Genomic DNA, 21,156 nt, shown 5'->3' with positions numbered 1-21,156 from the left:
TTATTGGGATGATGTGCCAATCATTGGTCAAAGGAGGATATTTCAGCTTGATTGGCACACCTATCGAGACTATATCCAGTGGAGAAGAGGCAGTTAAAGTAAAATTGGGGTATGGTTAGAGAAGGGAGAAATAGATCATGGACAGGCATAAGTCACAATGTTCCTCTATAAGAGGTAACCAAAAGGTTTCTTTGTCAAGTACCCAAGTTATTCAGCATCCTGGGATCCATAACAGGATGCAGGAAGTGGGAATGCACAAGTCATAAAATCAGTTATTAAACATTAGGCTGAAGGAGCAAGCATGCACGCGCGCACACACACACACACACACACACACACACACACAAAGCTTCTTTTTCTTCGCATGTGATCTGCAACAAAGCAAAATCTATCTATAAGCACTTCTTTGGAACTGCAAAGGAGAGCCAGTCTTAAATGTTTTTGAAGAGTAAAGACAGTACATTGAAATTAATTTTTAAAGAGCCCTCTTATACAATGCATGAAATATCAATATCATCTTTAGCTCATAGGCAACTTTTTGTGGTTTTATTAACTGACTTATGGGGAGAATCATTGACAATTGTTTAATAATCCCTGCTGTTACTTACAGGATGTTACAGAGAGTTGCCTTAGTAGCTACTGTGAACCATTGCCTGCCCCTTGAGTGTGTTGCTGCTGCTCACAGCATCCTAATATGTATGGTGTTCTGAGTCCCATGGGCTCCCTATCTTTGGATTTCAGCCACTCAAAAGGATGGCAGCCCAGCTATTTTAGGAGCTCCCTGGGGCCCTTCGAAGGGAATTTCATGCATGTCACACACCCTGTATTTCAAGTCAGACAGTCCCAAGCATCAAACTAGGTGAAAACCTACCTGGCAATAATGGACAAATACAACTTGATTTTACTTAGATTGATACCCTGCCCCACTCCCTTCCAAGATCTCCAAGGACCTAATTTGCAAAGTAAGTCTAAATGAATTTTCCTACAGTGGTAGTTCTGCAATTTAACCTCTATAAATGGGAAGTTTTTGTTCCCCAGTTGATATATTAAAGCATGTCACTGGAACTCAGCAGGGATGTGACCAAGACAACAGAGGACATGATGAAATTCCTGACAGAGAATCCTGTGAGTTAGAAAACAGGGCCACTTGGGTGGCCAGATCATTATTCTTCTGTGCTCTTCCACCTCTTGGAATTTTCTGGGAGACATTAATATATTTACTTCCCCATTGCTTGGTGCTTCCTATTGTGTTCACCATGTGGTTCTTTCACAGGAGGATGGACGGTATGAAGGCCCAACTTTGGCTCATGCTGTGGAGTTGTTTGGTGGCAGACGATGGAGTGCTCGAAACCCCAGCCCCGGCACATCTGCAAAGAATGCTGAGAAGCCCAGTATGCAGAGAAACAACACCCTGGGCATAAGCACTACCAAGAAAAAGAAGAAAATCCTCATGAGGGTAGAGTGTTGTTTGTTTATTAAGCATCAAACCCATCTTCCAGGACCATTGTATGGTGAACATCACCATAAACCATTTTAGGTTGTTTGAGTTGAGGACAAAGTCGGGTATAAAACAAAAGATACCAGGGATTAACACACACCTCCTTGGTGCCATGCTAGTGCCAGGAACAGCAGGGAAAAGACAAGGTCCACAAAAGGACATAGACATGTAAACAAACACAGTGCAAGCTAAAAAGAGACATTGTCGAGTCATTCAGAGTGCTGTGGGGACAGAGAGAAGGAAAATAGAGAGCTGAGGGGCAGGCACAGAGGGCTCCACAGAGCAACTGACATGCAGGTCTTGAAGAACGTGTAGGATTTCACCAAGCAAACAACATAGGAGAAAGTATCCCCAGCAGAGGAGACAGCATAGAGGCATAAAAGACAGCTTGTTCAAGGAAGCACATGCTGTTCTGGATGGCCAGAGCATGAGCACTCTGCGTGCAAGGAAGGGCTAGAAGAGAACAGAGATCACGGAGGCCCCAAATACTGTGTGTAGAGCACGATGTAAAGTATATTAGCACTATATATTATGAACTATGTAATATGAAATATCACTATGAAGTGATAATATAGTTGCTTCATGGCTATTTGTTAGTCTGTTTGTGTTGCTATAAAGAAATACCTGAGGCTGGGTAGTTTATAAAGGAAAGAAGTTTAATTGACTCACAAGTCTGCAGGCATACAGGAGGCATGGTGCCAGTATCTGCTTCTGGTGAGAGCCTCAGGAAGCTTACAGTCATGGCAGAAGGTGAAGCGGGAGCCAGCGCATGACATGGCAAAAGCGGGAGCAAGAGAGAAGGGGGAGGTGCCACACACATTTTTTTTTCTCTTAGAAGCAGGGTCTTGCTCTGTCACCCAGGCTGGAGTACAGTGGTGTGATCATGGCTCACTGCAGCTTCGAACTCCTGGGCTCATGCTGTTCTCCTGCCTCAGCGTCCCAAGTATCTGGGACCACAGGTGTGCACCACATACCTGGCTAATTTTTTTATTTTTTATAGAGACGGGGGTCTCACTATGTTGCCCAGGCTGGTCTCGAACTCCAGGCCTTAAGTAATCCTACTGTCTCAGCCTCCCAAAGTGTTGGTATTACAGGCATGAGCCACCAAACCCACCCTACACACTTTTAAATAACTAGACCTTGTGTGAAGTCGAAGCTAGAACTCACTCATCACCAAGGGAATGATCCTCAGCCATTTATGAGGGATCCACCCCCATGATCCAAACACTTCCACTAGGCCCCACCTCTAACATTGGGAATTACATTTCAACATGAGATTTGAAGGGGACAAACATCCAAACCATATCATCTATCTAGAAAAAGTGCCACTCTCTTTGCTTATGGGAGGCTTTGATGCTCATGTCAAGCTTTATCTGCTTCGCAGTTTTTTCTGTACACAGGTTCCAGAGGTTGTGTGCCGCCTCTTGTCTGCCTCCCTCCCCTGAGGAGTACTGCTGTGTAGTAAAGAACAAATGAAATATTATGACATGAGAATACTCGGTCAGCCTTAACGTAGGTCTTTACCGGTTTTACCAGGGAGAGGCAGTATTGAAGGTGGGGAGGTCAGAAAATAGAGACCTACCTGAACTAAAGCAGTGATGGGAGAGAAATACAGGCGTGGAACTATTGTGAGCTTTGTGTTCCCAGGGTGAGAGTGGAGAGGCAACTGACGATGAGATGGCAACCCGAAAGGCCAAGATGCACAAAGAGTGTCGAAGCCGGAGTGGTTCTGATCCTCAAGACATTAATGAACAAGAAGAATCGGGTAAAGCGGCATGTTTACATCTGAGATTTTTGTTTTTTAATTTTTATGGGGAAAAAAGTATACATTTGGTTTTAAATTGTGATTTAAGCATTGCAAGCATTTCTAACAAAACTCTTTGTCCTAACCAGACAATGAAACCTAAGAGGTGCTTCTGCAAGCATAGTATACTTGGAATAAAATCCCCATTAATTAACTTGCCATTACTGACAGGGAATATTAGATATACATGGTATAATTTGATGGATTAGACCAGTGATTCTCAACCTTGCCTGCATATTAGAGCTTTTAAGAAAATCTGGGGCCAGGTGTGGTGGCTCACGCCTGTAATCCCAACACTTTGGGAGGCCGAAGCAGGTGGATCACCTGAGGTCAGGAGTTCGAGACCAGCCTGGCCAACATGGTGAAACCCCGTCTCTACTAAAAATACACAAAATTAGCTGGGCGTGGTGGTGGGCGCCTATAATCCCAGCTACTTGGGAGATTGAGGCAGGAGAATTGCTTGGACCTGGGAGGTGGAGGTTGCAGTGAGCCGAGATCACGCCACTGCACTCCAGTCTGGGCGGCAGAGTGAGACTCCATCTCAAAAAAAAAAAAAAAAAGAAAAGAAAAAGAAAATCTGGTTCCTCTGTCCACATCCAAGAATAACTGATTCAGATATTCTCTGGCTGGAAGCTGGACATCTATTTATTTTTTAAGCTTCCCAGATGGTTCTAACATGTAACCCGTTAAGACCCCACCAGATTAGCCCATTCATAAAAATATTTTAGTGCTTCTTGTATAGAAACCAGCTGCATAGGTTGATTTGCTCAGATATCCAGAAGCCTCTCTGGTTTGCATTTGGTTCTGAGGGAAAGCATGATCTGAGTCATTGTCTCTTTTCTGTCTTTCATCTTCACAGAGGTGAATACCATCGCTAGCCCGCCAAACCCCCTCCCTTCCAGAAGAGCCCACTCTTTGACCACAGCTGGGTCCCCCAACTTGGCTGCCGGGACGTCATCTCCCATCAGGCCAGTGTCCTCCCCTGTGCTGCCTTCTTCAAACAAGAGCCCGTCCAGGTGGGGCCTTAACATGATAAAACAGAAGGACCCTTCACATTATCCCAGTGGTGTGGAAGGGCATATCTTTACAGTTGTCTATGGAAAGACTGTTTCACATTTTGACGTATAGTTGAACTGAAAACTGAAAAATCCCAAAATGTTAAATGATCCTAGTTTTCCCAATTTTGTACTCCTACCTTCTCATATTACTTCAGAAGTCAGTAGCAGTAACAAAACCCAAGCCATGATTCTCTAAATCTGTACTATCCAGTACACTAGCCACTAACTAGATGTGGGTATTTAAATTCAAATGTAAATTAATTAAAATTAAAGAAAATTTAAAATTCACTTCCTCAGTCACAGTAGTGATATTTCAAGTGCTCCATGGCCACAAGTAGCTGATGGTTACTGTCCCAAAGAGTGTAGATAGAGAACATTTCTTTTTATCATTGCAGAAAGTTCTGTTGGATAGCACTGCTCTAAATGAAGAAGAGAGAATAGATTGTTTTAATGTAAGCTATTCGGCCCCTTTGCTAATCGATGAAATATATTTCATACTTTTCTCATATGTAAATTACACATGTCTAGAGGAATGAATTCAAGTATCACAGCCAGTTGGATATGTTTAAGTATAATTCTAAAGCTGTTATAATCAATTATAAGTTCCATGCAAATTACCTATTTGAAACAACATCTACCCTCTCAGAAGAAGAAATGATATTAAAATGGCAGACTTCCAAAGGGAACCAGAATGCTGCTCCATCTCCCTGTATCCCACATTAAAGTTTAAGAAATGTGGAGGTTCTAGACAGAACCAAGCTAAAACAGGAACTCTTCACTTTATTACACACACACACTCTCTCTCTCCCTCTCTCCCTCTCTCTTTCTCTCTTTCTCTCCCCCCCCCTCCCCCCCCCCCCCCCCCCCCCCCCCCCCAACTTTCTCCTTTTCTCTCTCTTTCTCTTGGAAGCTTGTTATTGATAAGAATCCTGGCTGGGCACGGTGGCTCTCACGTGTAATCCTAGCACTTTGGGGAGGAGAATCACTTGAGCCCCCCAGGAATTTGAGACCAGCCTGAGCAACAGAGACCCCATCTCTACAAAAAATAAAACAATGAGCAGGGTGTGGTGGTTCTCATCTGTGGTCCCAGCTACTCAGGAGGCCGAGGTGGTAGTTTCACTTGAGCCTGGGAAGTTCTGGCTGCAGTGAGCCGTGATCATGCCATTACACTCTAGCCTAGACAACAGAGTGAGAGCTTGTCTCAAAAAAAAAAAGAAGAAGAAGAAAAGGAAAGAAAGGAAAAGAAAAAAAGAAAAAAGAATCCTATAGTAAGTTATCTTTTAAATAAAATTCTTTCACAATGTGAGCTATGAACTTATAATTTATGCTTTGCACATTCACATTCTACAATAGGTGAGCATGTGTCAAGGTTATATGGGAATTTTTTGTACCACTCTTGCAACTTTTATGTAAATTTAGATTCATAGCAAAACTAAAAGTTACAAAAATCAGAATCCTGTTTATTATACTTTCAGCCTGTGTAGTATCCTGGGTAAATATCTAGGAACCTGGATTAAATGGCATTTCCCGTTTATTTCAGTCATTCATGAGCAGGAAAAGAAAGGACAGAGTAAGGGAGGAAAATATTTTAAAAAGAGAAATTGACATGCCAGATGCAAGATCAGAAGGCCAACCCCAGGAGGACAGGAATCAGCACCCACTCAAGTGTTTTAAAACAGAAAGAAAACACAAGGCAGGAGAGGAAAAATCAACTGAATGCTGTTAAGGGGGAAAGCTAGACTGAATCCTAAGTCTGGTAGTGGAAAGAGTGGACAAACAGTTTCCTAGAATCAAAGGGAGATGGGTTCCTACAGACAGTAGCTGAACCTGCAACCAGAAAGAAGCAAGACAGGACATTTACTTCTTTAGCTACAAATAATGAAGTCCCCATTTTCCTCTTCCTGCACCTCTACCCTGTGTTTCCTGCACTACACTGGGGATCAACAACCTACAACCTATGCCTACGAAATGCTATGAAGTTATCAATTTGTAGTGCTCTTTCGTTACTAAAGGTGACCTTCAGATGTCAGCACAAATTAATTTTCCATGAGTGAACATTGTTAGCAGGGTTGAGAGTCACTTCAACAGACTATATATTTTATGTTTATATTCTTAAATATATAGTTTTTAGATTATATATTTAATATACCTAAAATAGACTTTATGATATTCTCTGTACTTTCTTATATATTTGAAATATTTCAAAAAAACTTTTAAAATCCAAGACAAAAAAAATAGATCCTGTTTATTACTTTGACTACAAACCATAAACAAAACATCTCTCATACCATTGTGTCAGGAAATCAGTATAGAAAATAAAAAATGTTGTGAAACAGTAAGACTGTTCTGACTGAGTTGACTGATATTTCTACATTGAATAGATGCAGCCTTGGAAGGTGCAAATATAATTCTAGGCAGAGCTGGGTTTTTTCCGTTCTTTTTAAAATTTTTTAAAATTAGAGACAGCGCCTCACTATGTTGGCCAGGCTGGTCTTGAACTCCTGGGGTCAAGCAATCTTCCCACCTCAGCATCCCAAAGTGCTGATATTGTATGCATGAGCCACCGCACCCAGCTCTTTCCATTCTTAACCTTTTTCCGACTCACATTTTCCATTAATATTTAAAAGCTCTTCTCTGTTTTCATCTAAGGACTGGTTAAGAAAGGAATCAGACAATACACTCAAAAGTTTCTTCTTAAATGTGATTCTATAACTTAGAATATAGAAAAGAACGTGCATTATTTCCCATAGATTAAGAGTGAGTAATTTGGGGCTTTTTTTTAAAAGACATCTTCAAAACATTTATTTTGCCCATTGATCTGCAATTTCAAAGAACTGTTTTGATTAATAGAGGAATATTAACCTCAGCCCTGGGGCCTTATTAAATAGACTAGAAACATGTTTTCTTTTTCATATACAATATGTTTTATTTCCTCTGATACAATATAGATTAAGAGAAATGAAAAGAGAGTACCAGAAAATAGCTTCAATCTTAAATAACTTGCACTCATTGTTTTGCTCATATTGCGAATTGGAGCAACTCTGGTGGGACAGAATCACAACAGTGGCCTGCCCTTGTGCCCATGAAGGCCTGTCTTTGTTGCAGTGCTTGGAGCAGTAGTAGCTGGCATGGGCGGATCAAAGGCGGCATGAAGGGATTTCAGAGCTTCATGGTTTCAGACAGCAACATGAGTTTTGTTGAATTTGTTGAGCTGTTCAAATCATTCAGGTACAGTATATGTTTCCTTCTTATTCTTTCTCAGGCCACCCATTTCTATAAAGATACTCAACGAGAGGTGTTTTCCATTCCCCATTCAGTGTCAGGAGCCGCAAGGACCTGAAGGATCTGTTTGATGTCTACGCAGTGCCCTGCAGCCGATCTGGATCCGAGTCAGCCCCGCTCTACACCAACCTGACGATTGATGAAAACACCAGCGATCTTCAGCCTGACCTAGGTTTGTTGAATATTTTAGGATCTCCCTTTGGGACCAATCTGTCTAAAACCTAAGGTCAGAGGTCCAGTCACACAAACTCTGAGGCTGTCCCACATAGTGTGCTATTACTGCTGTGTAGGAAACACTTAAGAGAAGTTTTTTTTTGTTTGTTTGTTTGTTTGTTTGAGACGGAGTCTCGCTCCATTGCCCAGGCTGGAGTGCAGTGGTGCAATCTCGGCTCACTGCTACCTCCGCCTCCTGGGTTCAATCTGTTCTCCTGCCTCAGCCTCCGAGTAGCGGGGACTACGGGCATGGGCCACCATGCCTGGCTAATTTTTTGTATTTTCAATAGAGATGGGGTTTCACCGTGTTAGCTAGAATGGTCTCAATCTCCTGACCTCGTGATCTGTCACTTCATCCTCCCAAAGTGCTGGGATTACAGGTGTGAGCCACCATGCCCAGCCAACACTTAGAGAATTATTTTAAAGTGTCATCTGGTGTCGTGGGAGCAGGTGCTACTGGCATTTTGCACAAAGAAATTCATCATTGTGTGGTTCTGCCCATGTATTTCAGGATAGTTAACCAATAAAGCCCTCCAATCATTCTGACAACCAAAAACCCTTTCCCGACTATATTAGTCCATTTTCACACTGCTGATAAAGACATACCCGAGACTGGGTAATTTATCAGGAAAAAGAGGTTTAATGGGCTCACAGTTCCACATGGCTGGGGAGGCCTCACAATCATGGAAGAAGGTGAAAGGCATGTCTCACATGGCAGCAGACAAGATAACTTGTGCAGGAAAAACTCCCCTTTATAAAACCATCATATCTCATGAGACTTATTTGCTATCATGAGAACATTTTCACATGGGAAAGACCTGCCCCCATGATTCAGCTGCCTCCCACCAGGTGCCTTCCACAACACAGAATTGTGGGAGCTACAATTCAAGATGAGATTTGGATGGGTACACAGCTGAACCATATCACTGACCATTTTCAAATGTCTGCTGGGCATGGTGTGTGTCACAGTGGAGAACCCCCAGTCTCTTCCCTGCCTACAGACAGATGTGTGTTCAATCGCAGGGCAGTAGTCTTCTGCCCTTTGACAAGGAGAGTCTTTAGTGCCTTCCACAGGGTACTTCTGTCTGAATGATTGTCCAGGATATATTTCCTACTGTGTAAACCAGAATGTCTCATTCTTCTATCCCACTCACCACCACCACCATTACTATCACCACCCATGCATTTTTCTAACCACCCATGCATTTTCAGCCTATCATTTTCCTCCTCTGTTCTTCCTGGAAACCATAAACACAAATAGAAAAAACAAAAACCTTTCCTCTTTTATGCAGTTGCTTCATAATTATTTGTAAGTTTATGTTGTCCTTGAGCTGAGACTATTAACTATTGTTCAACTTTAGTGATAAAACCTCCATAACCATGGACTAGTCAAGTAGTTACATTTTTCAAAAATTATTAGACTTTATTTTTTATTATTTTGTTTTATTTTATTTATCATTTTCATGTATTTTTTATTATTTAAAAATAATGTAATTTTTTGTAGAGACAGGGTCTTGCTCTGTTGACCAGGCTGCTCTCAAACTCCTAGCCTCAAGCAATCCTCCTGCCTCAGCTTCTCAAAGTGCAGGGATCTTAGGCATAAGCCTCCATGCCCAGCCTAGACTTTATTTTTAGAGCAATTTTAGGTTTATGGAAAAATGAGTGGAAAGTACAGAGTTTCAATATACTCTCTTCTGCTTTCCCATACAGACTTTCTTCTGTTAGTAATATCTGGCATTAGTGTGGTATATGTGTTACAACTGAGTTAATATTGATACATTATGATGAACTGAAGTCCATAGTTAACATTAGGATTCACTCTTTGTTTTGTGCATTCTACGGGTTTTGACAAATGTGTAATGACATGTATCCACCATTACAGTATCACACAGGATAGTTTCACTGCCCTAAAAGTTCCTTGTGCTCAACTTTTCCATCCCCCCACATCCTCCCTCCAAGTCCCTGGCAACTACTGCTCTTTTTATTATCTCCATAGTTTTGCCTTTTCCAGACTATCATATGGTTGGAATCACACAGTACATAGTGTTTTCAGGCTGGCATCTTTCACTTAGCAATATGCATTTAAGTTTCCTTCCTCCATGGCTTTTTGCAGCTTGGTAGCCCATTTCTTTTTACCCTGGATAATATTCCATTTTGTGGAGGTACTACAGTTTGTTTATCCATTCACCTACTGAGGTATATCTTGGTTGCTTCCAAGTTTTAGCAATTATGAATAAAGCTGCTATAAACATTTGTATTCAGGTTTTTGTGTGGGCTTAAGTTTTTCCATCATTTGGGTAAATACCTAAAAGTGCAATTGCTGGATCATATGGTAAGCCTATGTTTAGCTCCATAAGAAACTGCCAGACTGTCTTCCAAAGTGGCTAAAATTAAAATGGCCATACCAAAGTTGGTGTGAATGTGAAGCAATTGGAACATTGCAGGTGGGAATGTAAAATGGTACAACCACTTTGGAAGACAGTGTGGCAGTTTCTTACTAAGCTAAACATAGTCTTTCCGTGTGACCAGCAATTACACTACTTGGTATTTACCCAAACAAGTTGAAGATTTATATTCACTCAAAAATCTGCACGCAAATGCTTATAGTTACACTTCTAAATTATAGTAAAACTGTAATTTTAAGGGTATATCTTCAATCTCTACAAACATAAAAATGTGCAAGTAGTTACTCCCTAAAACCAAAGCCTGAATTTGGCCTGAAGTCCCCAACTGAACCTTCTTCTTTTTATTTATTTATTTATTTATTTATTTATTTATTTATTTAGAGACAGACTCTGTTGCCCAGGCTAGAGGGCAGTGGTGTAATCTAGGCTCACTGCAACCGAGGGCAGTGGTGTAATCTAGGCTTACTGCAACCGCCGCCTCCCGGGTTCAAGCAATTCTTGTGCCTCAGCCTCCCGAGTGGCTGGGACTACAGGTGCACACCACCATGCCTGGCTAATTTTTGTATTTCTAGTAGAGATGAGTATTCACCATGTTGGCCATGCTGGTCTCGAGCTCCAGACCACAGGTGATCCACCTGCCTCAGCCTCCCAAAGTGCTGGGATTACGGTCATGAACGACCGTGCCCAGCCCTTAGTTTCCTTTATTCATTGATTTGTTTTTTATTCCTATCACTATGTGAAGCCAGGAATAAACACTTCTTTGATGGCTTATTTAGGTACATTAGTAAAGAGCTTCTCCATTTTAATAATTCCACACCATTATTTCCAAAATAAACTTTGCAAGAGATGCTGGCTATCTTGTCTATGTACTGTGGTGATTCTGTTTCAGATCTGTTGACCAGAAATGTCTCAGATTTGGGGTTGTTCATCAAGAGTAAACAGCAGCTATCGGACAACCAGAGGCAGATATCTGATGCCATTGCTGCTGCAAGCATCGTGACAAATGGCACTGGGATTGAGAGCACATCTCTGGGCATTTTCGGGGTGGGCATACTTCAGCTCAATGATTTCCTCGTGAATTGCCAAGGAGAACACTGCACTTATGATGAAATCCTCAGCATCATCCAGGTTCGTGCCTGTTTTGTGTGTGCCTGTGTGTGTGATGCCTCTGGCTATTCTAATAATTTGCTGCTAAATGTTTACTCTTTCTATACTTCTTTCCAAAGTCTTTAAATCTGGGACAGAAATAGAGTTTTGCTTTTTCTGTTTTTTTGAGATGGAGTCTCGCTCTGTTGCCAGGCTGGAGTGCAGTGGTACGATCTCGGCTCACTACAATCTCCACCTCCCAGGTTCAAGCAATTCTCCTGCCTCAGCCTCCTGAGTAGCTGGGACTACAGGTGCCCGCCACCATGCCCAGCTAATTTTTGTATTTGTAGTAGAGATGGGGTTTCACCATGTTGGCCAGGGTGGTCTCAATCTCTTAACCCCACGATCTGCCCACCTTGGCCTCCCAAAGTGCTGGGATTAACAGGTGTGAGCCACTGCACTTGACCTTTTTTGTTTTGTTTTTTTAACAAAATACCAAGTATGGCCTGGGTATCATGGCTCACGCCTGTAATCCCAGCACTCTGGGAGGCTGAGGCCAGTGGATCACTTGAGGTCAGGAATTCAAGACCAGCCTGGCCAACATGATGAAACCCCATCTCTACTAAACACAAAAATCAGCCAGGGCCGTGCATGGTGGTTCACACCTTTAATCCTAGCACTTTGGGAGGCTGAGGCAGGCGGATCACCTGAGATCAGGAGTTCAAGACCAGTCTGGCCAACATGGTGAAACCGCATCTCTACTAAAAATACAAAAATTAGCCAGGTGTGGTGGTACGTGCCTATAATCCCAGCTACCCGGGAGAGTGGAGCAGGAGAATCACTGGAAAACGAGGCGGAGATTGCGGTGAGCTGAGATCACACCACTGCACTTCAGCCTCAGCAACAGAGAGAGACCCTGTCTAAAAAAAAAAAAAAAATCAGCCAGGCATGGTGATCCATGCCTATAATCCCAGCTACTTGGGAGGCTGAGACACGAGAATCGCTTGAGCCTGGCAGACGGAGGTTGCAGTGAGCTGAGATGGCACCACCGCACACCAGTCTGGGTAACAGAGCGAAACCCTGTTTCAAAAAACAAACAAAAAACAAGTATGTAAGTGTTCTTTAATATATAATTAACATAGGTCCCAGGCTTTCTCTAACTCAGTAACTATTATAAGGAGTCGGTACATAATTTTTTCTTGTTATTCTAGAACATGCAACAGATTTAGTCTAGGTTTTCAACCTCATTAGTCATTAAATGAATATGTACTAGTTCCTACTATGCTGGCTCAGTTTTAGGAGGTGGGAATATAGCAGAGAATAAGATAAGAGTTCTGGCCCTCAATGCAGCTTACATTCTAGCGGGTGAGGCAGACAACAAAGATACGATGTAATTTCAGGTAATAATGGAGTAGGGGAAAAACTGAGTCAAGTGAGGGAATAGAATGATACAGGAGGAGGGCTGAGAAGAGTTAGCAAAGGCCACTTGGAAGAGGTGGCATTTGAACTGATCCCTAAGTCAGTAACCAGTTTGAAGGTCTCAGGAAAGAGCATTCCCCACAGGGAGCCACAAGGACAAAGATCAAGACAGCAGCAAGCTGGGGGTTTATGAGGAACCACAAAAAGCTGGTGTACTGTGAGCTGCACGAGCCAGGCAGAGAATGGCAGGCATGGTGTCAGACAGATGTGCAAGGGCCCAGTCATCCAGGCCTTTTAGAGCATGATAAGGAGGTTGGCTATAGTCCATGTGAAATGGGATATCACTGAAATTTTTGAGCAGGAGAGTAACATGATTTGATTTTTTTTTTTTTTTTTTTTTTTTTTTTTGAGACAGTCTAACTCTGTCACCCAGGCTGATTGGGAGCGAGTGGCACGATCTTGGCCTCACTGCAACCCCCCCCACCCTTGCCTCCCAGGTTCAAGCAACTCTCCTGCCTCAGGACTCCCAAGTAGCTGGGATTACAGGCATGCCACCCACCATTGCCCAACTAATTTTTGTATTTTTACTAGAGATGGGTTTTCACCATGTTGCCAGGCTGATCTCGAACCTCCTGACTCGTGATCCGCCCACCTCAGCCTCCCAAAGTGCTGGGATTACAGGCGTGAGCCAGCGCGCCTGGCTGATTTACTTTTTATGAGGTTACTCTGAGCCAGGCATGGTGGCACAAACCTGTAGTCCCAGCTACTCAGGAAGCTGAGGCAAAAGGATTGCCTGAGCCCAGAAGTTTGAGGCCAGGCTGGGCAATATAGCAAGACCCTGTCTCTAAAAAAAAATTTTAAGTGGTTACTCTGGCCCCATTGTAAACTGTGCTGGTGAAGGCACAGACGCAGAGAGACTGCTTAGGAAGCTATCATAGTAACCAGCAATAGCTGGTGAAGGTTTACACTACAGGGTGTCAGCAGAGAGGAGTGGTGTGGCTGCATGCAACAAATGAGTCTAGGTTTCAACCTCCCTTATCACCTGACAGGGTATCAGTGTATTAGTTGTTCAGCAGTTGGATTTGATCACTGAAAATGATAAAATTGTGAGATTACTATCACACTGTTGAGTGCTCATTATAATATTACTAAATACAGGCATGGCACCAAGTGCTCTGTGTGAATCATCTCAGTTCACCTCTCACCAACTTTATGATAACTGCTATTATTATCCCCATTTTCACCTGGATAAACTGATACACTTTGTTTTCATAGAAATCAGCCTTGTTCTTTTCTCATTCTCTCCTTTTTTCTATTAAATAAATATGCTTAGTATAATAAATGTTTTCTTTTGGACTAAAAACCACTTCTTACCACTACATTACTAAATTAGTTCAAATATTTGGTTTAGATGTTTCCTGATGAAAACAGAACAGCTTTAAAAAATGATGTGGTGGTTTCTTTCCCCCTCTTAGTTTCCTTAACCTAAATAACACTTTTTTTTTAATCCCTTGCAGAAGTTTGAACCTAACATCAGTATGTGTCATCAGGGACTAATGTCATTTGAAGGGTTTGCAAGGTAACTTTTAAAATATCTTTTGCCCATCTTTTAAGAGTAGTATGCATTTTTCCCATGCAGTCTTAAGAAAATTTGTTTCACCTAGGTTTCTGATGGATAAAGAAAATTTTGCCTCAAAAAATGATGAGTCACAGGAGAACATTAAAGAACTACAGCTACCCCTCTCATACTATTACATCGAATCTTCGCACAATACCTACCTCACGGGCCATCAGCTCAAAGGAGAATCCTCAGTAGAACTCTACAGCCAGGTACAGGGAATGCCACTTGGAATGTGGTTTTTATTAAGCCTAATTATTTACTTAACCCCCAAAGTCACAAAAGCCTGGCCCCAGACTCCTTTGAAGAGTTTATAGAGTAAGCTGTTCCGTGTCAAATGTGAGGAACCACGATGTGTGGGAAACTGGCTCTACTACAGCAGTCATCTTCTTTACTTCTTTTGTTTTGTTTTGTTTTCCCCCATCTACACTTAACCTTTATTCTAGGCCAAAATGAAAGTGTTTGTTTGAGACTCATAGCTTTTAGATCCTAGTTAGTCTGACCTACTCCCACTAAAATTAGATTTTCCCATGGGAAAATTATCTAATCGTTTCTCTAACTGCTAAATAATATATTGTAGTGGGAAAGCATAGTAGAAAATGCAACTTTCTATGTACTTATTCCCAAAATATTGTTTGTTTTGCTTTTCAGTTTGTTAAATAATCAATCTATCCCTATGGTAACAAAAAAAAAAATTCAGAAAAAAATCTGCACAGACTGAAGGCACTGTCCCTACACATTAAATTCATGAGAATGTGCTTTGAAACTCAGTAGGCTCTCTAGACTAGAAAAAGTCCATCCTTTTTACCTAAACATCCAACTTACAATGATCTGCGTGTCCATTGCCTCTCTGCTGTACCGTCTGCAGCTTCCTCATCTACTCTGCCTTTTTTCTTAACTCTTTCAAGAAGGGTCAATTCGGTTGGAGCTAGGCAGGGAATATAAGTGTGTCATTGTGTGCGCACGTGGGTCCAGGTTTGAAAATCACAGGTGTATTGTTTACATAACCCCAGCAACAATGAGGTTTCTTTGTTCTCCAGATTCATGCAGATATTCCTCAAAGCATGGAGCAGTTTTTTTATCCCAAAGCTTGTGTAGCGAGAATATGTATTTTAAACTCTATTTTCTAAGGAACCTTTATTATGAATGAAGATGTGTCCTTAGAGTAGTGATTTTCAAAATAGGAGTTCTGTCATGGGGCCTCAGTCCCTGACACTGAAATGAGGAAGCCAGAGAGTAGGGGGTGCCATCTGCCCCACTTCAAATAATGTACTGCTCTTCTACACACTTCACATATTGGCCCTCCATTTGCACACAGAAATGCCAAAGTTAAAAGAAGTTTGAAATCCATTATTCTATAGGAATGAAATTAAATATACATATAAATACAGATATATATATTTCATATACACACATACATAGGTATATACATACATATACATGTGTGTACATATATGTATAAGTGCATATATGCATATCTATGTATATCTATGTACTTATATGTATGCATATTTATCCCAGGAAAATAAACAAGGACCAGTGTCCTGGCTTTAATCCCTACTTCATTCCTGTTTGGCTTCAAACAGATTTTAAACCTCTTAACATCACACCCCAAGGAGAGACTATCACAGCTTTTGAATAAGGCACAAGAACCCCTCAAATACACTCACAGACGGGATGAAACCTACTGTGCAGGTAGATCCCTCTTACTTCATTTCTAACCCCTCTCCACTCTTCCTTGGCCCTTCCTAATTACCTTTTAACATTAATCCATGGGACAGATGGGAAGTGAGAATAAGCCCTGTTCTTCTCATCTAGAATTTCTAGCCCAGGTTTTCCTCTTCTAGCCATATGTGGAGATCTAAGGTCACACAGACTTTGGTGAAGACCTTTAGTCCATCCATACTGAAAAGCCATCTCATCTGTTGCCAGTGGCTGAACATTACTCCCGGTCTGGCAGGGGCACCACAGAGATAAGCAGCTTGGTGTTCCAGCCACCATTTTACATAGCAATTTCCAGCCCAAGACACTGCCCCTCTAGATACTCTAGCTGCTGAAAGAAGCAGATAGCCTTGAGATTCTAGGCCACCCACTATGCTGTAAAATAGGAAGAATATAGCACATATGTCATACAAAACTGTGAAAATGAGAATCATTCCACTACCTGAGCTTAGTTGCAGAAACTCTAGTGGCCACTAAGCCCCAGTAATGGATTGCTGTCACATAGACATAATTATGTGCATTCTAACGTCAGTGGGTAAGCACATTTACAGATCTATCAATTTATTGGCTTGGGTCACTATTCCAGTATGTAATAATTTTTTAAGATGATGTACAGATAGATCTATGGAGGAAGAAGGTGCTTCAAGCAAACTTTACAGAGTTGCAACCCAAGCACATGTACTGAGCTCTGCTTCCCACTTCAGATCCAGGATAACAAATAGGTATCAACTCATCTGATTCTTTGGTAGTGTTTTCTGGAGCACTTTAATAAAGAGGTTGTGAGCTAACATATTAAAGCTTAAAGGACTAGTGTGCCTAGCTTGATTACTGATGTCTGCTGTGGGTATGGGAGAAAGGAACCATTTATGGATTATTTGCCATCTCTGCTCTAGTTGCTATTCTGGAATTAGATAGCCAGGCAAATCCTTAATAACTCTTTGCTTCTACTCTTCTTACGTGTTATGCATTCACAGCAAAGATGTTTAATCATGGTTTAATTTGGGTCTTAATGGAAGTGATTTTATCCTGATTGGCTTGCTGTAAATGTTTAGCCGGTTCATTAAGGACTCAGTGGCCTTATTTTCTCTGGGCTGTGGCATTAGTATTTTCACCTCCATTGATGTCTACCTAGATAGAGCACTTGCCTGGCTCTGTAATTTGAAGATTTCAAGGGGCCAAAGTTGCTAGGAAAATGGCCATATGGTTTTGCTATCAAATTTTACTTTCCTTTAATATTCAGCTCTGGTAAACACTCTTTCTACCTTGATCTGTTCCCTTCCTTTCCCATTCCAGATTAATTGTGGCCTTTGGTGAAAATGCCGTGTTTGTTTTAGACCATGTGCCCTTCTGCTTTAGTCCTGAGTGTGAACACTGCCTGATATGTAGAACTACATGCTGGGTTTAGTTTGAGGCTTTATCTCTAGGTGCTCACCTGGGGTGGATTTGCTCATTGATCACACAGGTCCTCTTGCAAGGCTGTCGAAGTGTAGAATTGGACTGCTGGGACGGAGACGATGGGATGCCCATCATTTATCATGGACATACACTGACAACCAAGATCCCCTTCAAGGTAATCCTTCATAACTTTCTTCAAATCAAATCACAAAGAGACATTATCTTCATTTGTCTCTTTTTTTGTCTTTTTTTTTTTTTTTTTTTTTTTTTTTTTTTTTTGAGACAGGGTCTCGATCTGTTATCCAGGCTGGAGTACAGTGGTACCATCTTGGCTCACTGCAACCTCCGCCTCCCAGGTTCAAGAGATTCTCCTGCCTCAGCCTCCCGAGTAGCTGGGATTACAAGTGCATACCATCAAGCCCGGCCAATTTTTGTATTCCTAGTAGAGACGGGGTTTCACCATGTTGGCCAGGCTGGTCTCAAACTCCTGACCTCAAGTGATCCGCCTGCCTCACCCTCCCAAAGTGCTGGGATTACAGGTGTGAGCCATTGCGCCTGGCCTTCATTCTTCATTTAAATCAGTGACTTGACCAAATTACACCTTAAGTCAAGGGTCTTTATGCTGGATCTAAATGAAGACTTCCCAAAAGTGTTTGCTGTATCATGTGGAATGTGCACATGTTCATTTTTCTGGAGTTAATCTAGAACTCTCATTAGATTCCCCATTCAACCAAAGTTAGTAACCATTACTTTATACTAGTTAGCATGTAATAATATTGTTGCAATTTATATATATATTGCATGTGTGTATATATACTTTATATACTGTATATATAATATATATACACAATATATTGTTTATATACTGTATATATATATACACTCTATATAGAGTGTATATATATATACAGAGTATATGTATATAGATAGATTTGTTAAATTCAATATAATGATAGGTGTTCCTTATAGTATATGAACAATACTCACTATAAACAGTTTCATGTCTTTCTACAAAATAGCCTTATCCTCATTCTTCATTTGAAAATACAAAAACCACCTTTGGTCAGAGTCTGCTGCATGTAACAAATGAGATGCTTTCTGTGGCTATAAATACCCTGCTTTCTGACCACCTTGACAGATATCTGGATTCTAATGAGCTGTTTTGGCTCTCACAGGAAGTGGTCGAAGCCATTGATCGCAGTGCCTTCATCAACTCTGACCTGCCAATCATCATATCGATTGAGAATCACTGTTCATTGCCTCAGCAACGAAAAATGGCAGAAATTTTCAAGGTGAGCTCTCAACGAAAAGGCAGGACGGTATGTTGGCCCTTGTCTTGCAATTGTCATTGGTTTGGTTTGGTTTTGTTTTGTTTTGTTTTGTTTTGTTTTGTTTTGTTTTGAGACAGAGTGTCACTCTCTCACCCAGCCTGGAGTGCAGTGGCGCAGTCTCGGCTCGCTGCAACCTCTGCCTCTGAGGTTCAAGCGACTCTCCTGCCTCAGCCTCCCAAGTAGCTGGGATTACTGGTGTGCGCCCCCATGCCTGGCTAATTTTTGTATTTTTAGTAGAGATGAGGTTTCGCCATGTTGGCCAGGCTGCTCTGGAACTCCTGGCTTCAAGTGATCCACCTGCCCTGGCCTCCCAAAGTGCTGGGATTATAGGCATGAGCCACTGCACCCAGCCGTCATTAGGTTTTACATGAAGCCTGTGTGGACCATGCCGCAATTAGACCTTGGCCGTGAAGCATATAAAGTTAGGGTCCCACAAACCTGAGAAATTGGGCTGTTCTCAGAGCCTGGGGCCTCTCTGGGATGGTCCGTCTTTTCAGCTGTAGTGATATAAGCATTGCTCTCTGGTCTCCTTACCCTTTCCAGAAAGCCTTAGGAGATTAGGGTGGACCAACTCTCCAACACTTCTGGTACCACAGGTCAGGGATGCCAGGATGTCATCTGTCAGTTGTATGTGGAAAAGCTGAAAATATCTCAGGGCAAGTAAGTCAAATCTTATAGAAGATCTTCTTATACCACAGTACAAAGATCCAAGTTAGCAAAGAGCTTAGACTGGCCAGAACAGTTGCTGTGTTAACAGTCAGCCCTTCCTTACATAAGGGAATGATAATGCACCCAGATTTAGGAGCAGATATTCCATTATACTTCCCCCTTCCTCTAATAGTAGAGGCATTTGTGGAAATGTGGCTCTCAGTGGGAAGGAGGGGCACTAACAAAATGTCCCAAATATCAATGCCAACAAAACTAATTAACTTTTCATATTGTTCTGGCCTAAGCTTTGATTTTTTTTTTTTTCCAACTAAAAAGTAACTTGAAGCCAGGCCCAGTGGCTCACACCTGTAATCTTAGCGCTTTGGGAGGCCAAGGTGGGTGGATTGCCTGAGCTCAGGAGTTGGAGACCAGCCTGGGCAACAATGGAGTTGATATAAGCATTGTGTCTGCCTTCCTTCCACCCACCTCCTTGAGAGACACACATTCTGCTTTGGAGATCCATGCCCAAAATCTTTGTGAGAATTGTGTATGTGGTTCTTTACACTATGTGGGGGCAAATTCTACCTATGTCTTTCTTTCATCTTTGTCCCTACTCCCTACCCCCTCCAAAGTTTCTATCCTTTTGACTTGACTTCATCTGAAACTAACCTTATTCTATAAACAACAGCCTCTAACTGATTCTCTTTTTTCTTGTTTAATACGTCAGACCACAGAATATTTTCCTAAATAGTTAGAACTGACGCCGGCTGCAGAGTGGCCTCAACCTCTCCTTCTGTCCTTCTAAACACCTCCCTTCCTTTCAGTAAGAAGCTATGAAGGGGGCGGGAGCAGGGGACAGCTTCTTTCCTAGTTCCTCTTCCTGAGACTTTTTAAATAATTCAACCAATCTAAAATATCTACTATATTTATGAAGTGTACATATTTTTATCAACTATAGATAAAAGGCATTGATTGTATGTTTTCCTTCATTCTTTTTAGACTGTGTTTGGAGAAAAGCTGGTGGCTAAATTCTTATTTGAGACTGATTTCTCAGATGATCCAATGCTTCCTTCACCTGACCAACTCAGAAGGAAAGTGCTTCTTAAAAACAAGAAGCTAAAAGCCCATCAGACGCCAGTGGATATCTTAAAGCAAAAGGTACTCCCCTTTTGTTAAACTGGTTATGAAAAGGCAGTGTGCCTAGAAGAAAGAAAAATAATATCATTCTAACCTTTCAGATGACCTGCTCGTTTACTAGTTTTTCAAGACTGACTTTCCTTAGATGATAAATTTGATTTTGGGCTTTTCATTTCATAGACCAATAAATTCTCTCATCTCACTCACCCGAGATTTAATTTGTGGAATTGTTCCCACATAGAATCTTCCTCTGTTATTTAATTTATTCTGGGTAGGATGAAGTGTGACTGTTGTGTCTGAAAGTGAGCTTTGGGGGTTGTCCATCCCATAATGACTGCTTTAGTCCCCTTTAGGGAGAGTCCCCTTAGGGAAGCCCTTGGCATGGGGCCTGTAGTAGAAGCCCAATAGCCATAGCCCTGTGATCCCAGCCTATCACTAGTTTGTGCTGCTTGGGCCCAGATCTCAACAACAGAGATCTGAGTCCAAGCACGACAAACCCACCTGTGTAGAAGACCCTCAGCCCAAAGGTCTGTGAAAAAC

At 41.8% G+C, this 21,156-nt stretch overlaps 1 protein-coding gene across 1 annotated transcript in view; it reads left to right on the top strand.

Annotated features, from left to right (window-relative positions):
• The window catches only part of PLCE1 (phospholipase C epsilon 1), a 157,749-nt gene that overhangs the window by 84,155 nt on the left and 52,438 nt on the right, over positions 1–21,156 (top strand). The window contains exons 7-17 of the mRNA XM_017860966.1: positions 1,274–1,456; positions 3,146–3,263; positions 4,162–4,318; positions 7,466–7,588; positions 7,678–7,814; positions 11,150–11,388; positions 14,283–14,344; positions 14,430–14,595; positions 17,568–17,675; positions 18,676–18,792; positions 20,479–20,637. Coding sequence (XP_017716455.1) covers positions 1,274–1,456; positions 3,146–3,263; positions 4,162–4,318; positions 7,466–7,588; positions 7,678–7,814; positions 11,150–11,388; positions 14,283–14,344; positions 14,430–14,595; positions 17,568–17,675; positions 18,676–18,792; positions 20,479–20,637 — 1,569 coding nt within the window. The remainder of the gene's footprint in view (positions 1–1,273; positions 1,457–3,145; positions 3,264–4,161; positions 4,319–7,465; positions 7,589–7,677; positions 7,815–11,149; positions 11,389–14,282; positions 14,345–14,429; positions 14,596–17,567; positions 17,676–18,675; positions 18,793–20,478; positions 20,638–21,156) is intronic.

The sequence above is a fragment of the Rhinopithecus bieti genome, unplaced genomic scaffold (assembly GCF_001698545.2).
Source record: "Rhinopithecus bieti isolate Rb0 unplaced genomic scaffold, ASM169854v2 scaffold_57243, whole genome shotgun sequence".
Taxonomy (NCBI): domain Eukaryota; kingdom Metazoa; phylum Chordata; class Mammalia; order Primates; family Cercopithecidae; genus Rhinopithecus; species Rhinopithecus bieti.
The sequence above is the reverse complement of the archived record's forward strand: the minus strand, read 5'-3'. Positions and strand labels throughout refer to the sequence as shown.